Source organism: Malus domestica, chromosome 05 (assembly GCF_042453785.1).
Source record: "Malus domestica chromosome 05, GDT2T_hap1".
NCBI classification, from domain to species: Eukaryota; Viridiplantae; Streptophyta; class Magnoliopsida; order Rosales; family Rosaceae; genus Malus; species Malus domestica.
Window position 1 is genome coordinate 6,871,842 of NC_091665.1, and position 7,902 is coordinate 6,879,743.

At 37.0% G+C, this 7,902-nt stretch overlaps 1 protein-coding gene and 1 long non-coding RNA gene across 2 annotated transcripts; both read left to right on the forward strand.

The window, feature by feature from the left end:
- Positions 1–4,167: 4,167 nt before the first annotated feature.
- On the forward strand, positions 4,168–4,570 carry LOC139196415 (uncharacterized). The gene is made up of 2 exons (XR_011581310.1): positions 4,168–4,306; positions 4,427–4,570. It is a non-coding gene; the product is annotated as an uncharacterized lncRNA (long non-coding RNA).
- Positions 4,571–4,677: 107 nt separating this feature from the next.
- On the forward strand, positions 4,678–7,056 carry LOC103436048 (uncharacterized). The gene has a single exon (XM_070821689.1). It carries the CDS (start codon positions 4,678–4,680, stop codon positions 7,054–7,056), a length of 2,379 nt encoding a protein of 792 aa, XP_070677790.1.
- The last annotated feature ends 846 nt before the right edge of the window (positions 7,057–7,902 follow it).

Sequence of the window (7,902 nt, forward strand, 5' to 3'; positions counted from 1 at the left end):
ATATTCACTATGTTTTTCTAGGTTACAATTTGCAACACAAGGGCTATCTTTGCTTAGACCCTCTTACATCCAAGCTTTACATATCTCACCATGTACTTTTTAATGAATCCATTTTTCCTTATCATACACCACATGAGTTCATTGTGCCCACTTCTCAGATGCACCATAGTCAACCTTCACCATATCCAACCTTCACTCTTCCTTTTACTCTTCCTTATACTTCTTCACCCTTCGCCTCATCACCCCCTATACTTTCTTCCTCTTCCTCTATTTCTTCCTCATCCATTCCCACAGTGCAAGATTCTCCACTCCTACCTATATCCTCTCACCCAGTGTCACATTCTCCAACAGTGCAAGATTCTCCAGTACCACCTCCACCTCCCCCTTCCACCAATACTCATTCCATGATTACTCGGTCCAAAGCTGGGATTTTTAAACCCAAAGCATTGGTTGCTACTAAACACCCTATTGATTCATTGAATTTTGTTCCTACAACCTTTCTAAAAGCCTCTAAGCATGCTTACTGGATGAAAGCAATGGCTGAGGAGTTTCAAGCACTGCAATCTACCGGAACCTGGTCTCTTGTTCCTACTACACCACATCAAAATCTTGTAGGTTGTAAATGGGTATTTCGTATCAAAAGGAAACCTGATGGTAGTGTGGACAGATACAAAGCCCGTTTAGTAGCAAAAGGATTTCATCAACAAGAAGGTATTGACGTTCATGAGACTTTTAGCCTGGTTGCCAAACCTGTCACCATCAGAATTCTCTTGACATTAGCAGTGCAATTTGATTGGTTTTTAAACCAATTAGACATAAGTAATGCATTCTTACATGGCACACTTAAGGATGAGGTTTTTATGCAACAACCCCCCGGGTTTATTGATCCATCAAAGCCCTCTCATGTATGCAAGCTTGCCAAGTCCTTGTATGGCCTCAAGCAAGCCCCACGAGCATAGTATGACAAATTGTTTCAAACCTTGCTTTCTCTGGGATTTCAGAACTCTCAATCAGATTGCTCACTATTTGTTGTTTTTGAGCCATTTCTTGTTATTGTACTAGTATATGTTGATGATATACTAGTTACTGAACCTAGTGCTCAAGCCTGCAATGCTTTCATTCACAAGCTCAGTCAACTCTTTCCAGTCAAAGATTTAGGCCCTTTACATTACTTTTTGGGTTTAGAAGTTCATCAAACCTCAGAAGGTATTTTTCTCTCTCAACACAAATATGCCATGGATCTTCTTCTCAAGACACACATGGATGATAGTAAACCGTGCACTACTCCTCTTGGTACTCAGAAGTTAGATCATAGTGGTACACTTCTCTCTAATCCCCATGAATATCGGTCAATTGTTGGGGCATTGCAGTATTTGACTTGGACTCGACTTGGGCTTTCTTTTGCTGTTAATCAACTCTGCCAATTTCTCCATTGTCCGCGAGACACACATTTTCAATCTGTTAAACATGTATCACGTTTTCTTAAAGGCACTATTGATGATGGTATTTGGTTCAAAAAAGGTTCTTTCACTCTTACTGCCTTCTCGAATGCTGATTGGGCCGGATGTGTGTTTGATAAACGCTTTACAAGTGGTTACTATGTTTATCTTGGCAGTAACCTTATCAGTTTGAGTGCCAAGAAACAACACACGGTTGCACGCTCCTCCACTGAAGCTAAATATCGTTCTTTAGCTCACACTTTTGCCGAGATCACTTGGATCAGCAAAATTTTCAGGGACATTGGCTTTCCATTATCCCAGGTTCCAATTCTTTGGTATGATAATGTATCTGCAATTTCTCTTGCTTCAAATCCAGTTTTCCATGCTCGAACGAAACATGTTGAAATCGATTACCACTATATTCGAGAACTGGTTTTAGCCTCTCTACTCAAAGTTCAATTTGTTCCCAGTATCAATCAAATTGCAGATATTCACACTAAGTCTCTGTCCAAGGTTCGATTTCAGTTTCTCAGGTCCAAGCTTTCACTTGGCTCTCCCCCGTTCAGCTTGAGGGGGTGTAAAGACACACATTACCCTCAGTCAACTCAACAATGCTATCTAGAGTCCAAGTCATCTACACAGTCATCAATTACTTAGTCTTTAAGTTTCTTGTTGTAACTAATTCATAGATTAAGATTAATTAGTTACATTAGTTCATAACTAAATATTATTAGTTGCTGTGTATAAATACCCCCAATGTAATCAGTTTCTTTTCAATGAAGATATATTTCTTATAGGGAAGGGAGGTGTGATATGCATAAATGTGAATACAGAAGCTTCAAAAGGGTGCACCGGTTGGTTGTCTTCTTTGTTTTTCTTTTTTCTTTTTCTTTTTGTTTTTTTTCATTTATGTATTAATAGGTAACGATGTTAAGTTGTGATTAAGGCCTCGTTTGGTATTGTTTTTTTTTTTCACTATAAACTGCTTCACTTTAAAGTTAAGTAGTAAAAAAAGTGTTTGGTAAAAGTAAAATAACCTGCTTATTTAAAAAGTAATGGCCTTCAGACATCAACTTTTAAAAGCAGCATGTAGGTTGCTTTTAAAAGCTGTTTTAATAAAAAATGGACTTAAGCCTTTAATAAATATTTTCAATTGTTGCAATACCTTCATTAATTTTTTTTAAATAACATTATTTAGCATTCCACACACATTTTATCCCTTAGAGAATAAAGTGACAGCTATGACCTACCATTACAAACACTAACCTTACACCATCAATGCCATTACAACCACCATTGTTGTCACCACCATAACCGTAAATGTAACTGTAACCACCGCCACTGCCAACATACTATCATCGTCACCACCATCATTGCCGCCACAACCACTACCACCATAACCACAACAGCCACCACAACCACCACCACCACCAACACTACCACTGCGCGTAACACCATTGATACCTCTACACCCCAACCACCACATCCCACACTACTAGCGCCACCATCATACATCCACCATAATCATAATCGCCACCGCCACCACTACGACCACAATTGCCACCACTGGCGCTACCACCGCCACCACCATTTTTACCTCTACGCCTCAACCAACACATCCCACTATTAACACCCACTACTACTACCACCACCACCATTACCACCATTGTCCTAGCCACTATCGTTGTCTTCCCAACTTCTACTACTATGTTCATTTTGTCATTGTATACAATTATATTACTCTTAAATTAAAATTTACCAAACATTTTTACACTGCTTTTCTTACTCACAACACTTTTAAAATACAGTTAACCAAACATTCATTTGCTTTATTTTACAGTTGATTATTCTTAAAGTACAGTAGAATCAGTTTTTTTTTTAAACGCACAACAATCCCAAACTGGCCCTAAGTGATAAAATTTAAAAGGACATGTGTCGACAAATGAAATAAGCCACAGAGAAGCACATGGAGTTCTAAATGCAGAAGATTTGGACTCCTTTGATCAAAAGTGAGACTCTTCATGAACCTTGCGCCACCTCATTTTTGTGGCATTCCCATGCCATCATTATAAAACGACGTGTCAAAAGGATGAGGTGGCAAGTTCATAAAGAGTCCCACTTTAAGAAAGTCTTTTTAGCATTTCTCGTAAAAAAAAAAAATTAATGGAATTTGCACGATTCAAGGATGCTAGCACCAATTGTTGTGAAGTGGCATCGATAAATGATGGAGGGATTGGAATTTTGGGCAATAAGGGAGGGCAAGTGTGCGGAAACAGAAACAGTCCTGTGTTCCTTGATGGTTTGCATCCAACGGAAGATGTGAACGTTCAACTAGCAACCAAGGCCTTCGTCTCTTCCCTTGAAACTGAAGTTTATCCCACTAATACTAAGCGAATGACCAAATGCAAAATATAGGGTTATCCAGGGGCGGAGGGACCATAGGACCACAGTAGTCCTAGGCCCATCCTGCTTTTGTTTGTAACTAAAAATTAGTACTACTTATTATTTTATTATTTTCAGTTAAATCATTCATATTTCCTAGACAAACCATCCGGCCCTCTTTAAATATTTTAAGAATATTGGGCCCTCTTTAAATAACCCTAAAGCCTACCTATAACCTATTCCAACTTCCAACACTTCATCTTCCATTCATTTTCCCAATACTAAAAATTAGTATTTTATTATTCTCTAATTCTAGCCGACTGTTTCTCTACTGCTAGTTTGAAAAAATAGTCAGAACACTGCTTCTCTCAGTCTGATCCCTCCCGTGGTACACAAGCCGTACACTGCTTCTCTCATCTATAGCATGTCACAGTCTTCAACCAGTCTATCAATCTATCAGTCTTCAATTTCCATGATCCTCAAGAGTATGAACTTCGAATCTTCATAGTTGTCATTTTCAATTTTTTTTTTACAATTTGCTAATTCATATATGTTGTCATCTACAATTGTAAATTAATTTAACAAATAAATTTTTTTTTTTGCAGATTAAAGAATTCAATTATTCCATCATTCCATAAAAAAGACATTGAAGTTTAGTTAATTGGTCAACAACCCAAAGTATGTATTTTACTCTCAATTCCTGTTACAATTTTTTGTTTATAAATTATGATTAAATTGATGTCTTGCAATTTCTCTTAACTATTGCCTAATTTGTTTTAGTTTGTAAAATTAGCATATATGTTCATATTTCTTTTAATTTAAAGTTAGTCAATCTATGTTTTTTTACTTTTCAGTTATGGAAAGATATTTCAAAAGAAAAACACAACCTGGGATATTAGAACCGTCTCCAAAGAGTCCAAAGAACAATGAAAGTAGTTCAAAACAAACTTGTGTGGATTCTATGGAAATTAACTCGGAAACTCTCCAGTATGATCCTGGATTGCGTGGACCGATTTTGAGTTATCATCCTAATGTTCGAGACCAAGTTCGAAGAGCCTATCTCCAAAATAAACCTTGTCAACCAAAAACCCATGCATTTCCCTACACAAATTTTGGGACAAAGCCTAGAAGGTTCAATCCTGCTTGGTTTACTCAATTTCCTAATTGGTTGGAGTATAGCACATCACAGGATGCTGCCTATTGTTTATGTTGTTATCTCTTCAAACCTGATATTGGAGATCAATCTGGTGGGGATACTTTTGTTGGAGTCGGATTCAAGAATTGGAAGTGCAAGAAGAAACTAGGAATTCATGTTGGAGGACCTAATAGTTCTCATAATAATGCTTGGAGAAACTGTGAAGCCTTATTAAACCAAAAACAACATATTGAAACAGTTATCTCAAAACAAACTGACCAAGATCGAATTGATTATCGAACTCGATTAGGTGCATCAGTTGGTGTTAGTAGAATTCTCTTACAACAAGGTCTTCCATTTCGTGGGCATGATGAATCTGAAAATTCACTCAACCAAGGAAACTTTCTTGAAATTCTACGGTGGCTACGTCATTATAATGAGGGTATAGAGGCTGTCACGCTAGAAAATGCTCCTGAAAATTTGAAATTGACATCACCTGATATTCAGAAGGACATCTCAAGTGCTATTTCATATGAAATCATCAGTGCAATCACTAGTGATATTAATGATTCTTTATTTTCCATTCTTGTTGATGAATCACGAGACAAGTCTTCAAAGGAGCAAATGGCCATTGTATTGCGCTTTGTAGATAAGGGTCATGTGATAGAGCGCTTTGTAGGTATTGAGCATGTTGCAGATACTAAAGCTTCCTCACTCAAGTTAGCCATTGATGATTTCTTTTCTAGACATGGATTGAGCATATCAAAATTGCGTGGGCAAGGCTATGATGGGGCAAGTAATATGCAAGGTGAGTTCAATGGCCTTAAAGCACTAATTTTAAATGAGAATGAGTCTGCCTTTTATGTTCATTGTTTTGCTCATCAACTTCAATTAGCTCTAGTAGCAGTGGCAAAAAAAAATTCTGAAATTGGAGATCTCTTTACTATGGTTTCTTCTGTGGTGAATATAGTGGTGGCATCTTCTAAGCGTCGTGATATTCTTAGAGAGAAACATGCTCATGTAGTTTTGGAAGCACTAGAAAATAACGAGCTTTCAAGTGGACAATGTTTGAATCAAGAAACTACTCTTAAGCGGGCTAGTGACACGCGATGGAGCTCTCACTATAATTGTTTAATCAGCTTGGCTCACATGTTCTCATCAACGATAGAAGTGCTTGAGATTGTAAGAAAAGATGGAACAAGTTTTGAACAAAAATTTGAAGCAAAGGTTCTATTGACTTTTATTCAATCTTTCAACTTTATTTTTGGTCTACACTTGATGAAAAAGGTTTTGGGGATCACAAACGATTTATCGCAGGCATTGCAAAAGAAGGATCAAGATATTGTGAATGCAATGAACTTGGTCAATATATGCAAAGGAAGATTGCAAAGGATGCGAGAAAGTGGTTGGGAATCCTTATTTGATGAAGTTTCATCCTTTTGTGACAAAAATCGTATTAAAATTCCTAGCATGGATGATATTTTTACGAGTGGAGAGCGACCAAACCGAAAAGCTCATCCTATCACAAACGTGCACCATTATCGGGTTGATTTATTCACCGATGTCATAGATAAACAACTCACTGAGTTAAATGATCGATTTACTGAGAAGAATACTGAACTACTTCTTTGTGTGGCATGTTTAAGTCCAAGTAATTCTTTCTCTGCCTTTGACAAAGAAAAATTGATGCGTCTTGCCCAATTTTATCCAAGTGATTTTTCAGAGCACGATCTTGAGCTACTCAAAGAACAGCTTGAGAATTATATTTGGGACATGACCTCAAATAGTGAGTTTGCAGATTTGAAAGGAATTAGTGATCTTGCACAAAAGATGGTTGGAACCAAGAAAGATCATACTTATCCGTTAGTGTACTTGCTTTTGACACTGGCACTCATCTTACCGGTTGCAACAGCAAGTGTAGAGCGAGTCTTTTCTGCTATGAATATTGTTAAGAACACCCTACGAAATCGAATGGGTGATTTGTGGATGAACGATTGTTTGGTTGCTTATATTGAAAAGGATATTTTTAATAGTATAGAGGACGAGGCTATCATACAACGGTTTCAAAATATGAAAACTCGTCGAGGACAATTATTTTAATTATTGGGAATATGTAATATTATCAATGCTATGTTATTTTGAATTTTGGTTACTTTTCATATACATACTATGATGTTTTGGTTAACAGTTTTGTAACTACTATTGATTTAATTTTTTTTAATATTTGTGAGAGGCCCCTCCTAACCCGAAATCCTGGCTCCGCCACTGGGGTTATCATCAGATCAGATCAGACTCTCCAAAATATATATGTATGGACTACTTCGGATCAAGTTGGATTATGAATCTAAGTATGAACTTAATTAAAATATACGAGTCAAATTACTTTGTAATATGCTAGGCTGTTTTCTATTACGTTTCCAATAAATGTGTCGATAATATTATCAAGTTTGGATAGTTTAGTTTAGACCGTAGTTTCTTGGATTAAAAACTCGTAGTTAATTGCTAAATTGCCCCTAAGGTCTCGTTTCGTATGAAGGATTTGATTAGATTGGAATGAATAAACAACCATTTTCAAGGTAAGTTAAAGGAAGAAAGGAAAAATGCTCGGCGAACTTGGACACAAATATATAATTGTGTTACAAGAGAATAGCCTTGTACACAAATATATATTTGTGTTACACGCGCCAAAGGGTCTCTCATCTAAGGGTGGTGAAGCGCGGGTCAATGAGTCTTGCATCCAATATTGAACTAGTCCCTGATTAAAGAGTCTTCTCTCAAAATGATGACATGACAAATGTAGGGTCGGGTCACACAAATATCCATGTTAATACATTATCTTATTTTCTCTTTCGTACCAAACGAGCCCTAAGCGTCAAGTTGGTTCTCTCTCTCACTTGTATTAGGTAAGATTTGGGATGAACATTTGCCCTTAGAAAACTAAAATCT

Excerpts from the sequence above, each read along its gene's own strand:
- LOC103436048 (XM_070821689.1), top strand. The coding sequence starts at position 4,678 with ATGGAAAGATATTTCAAAAGAAAAACACAACCTGGGATATTAGAACCG.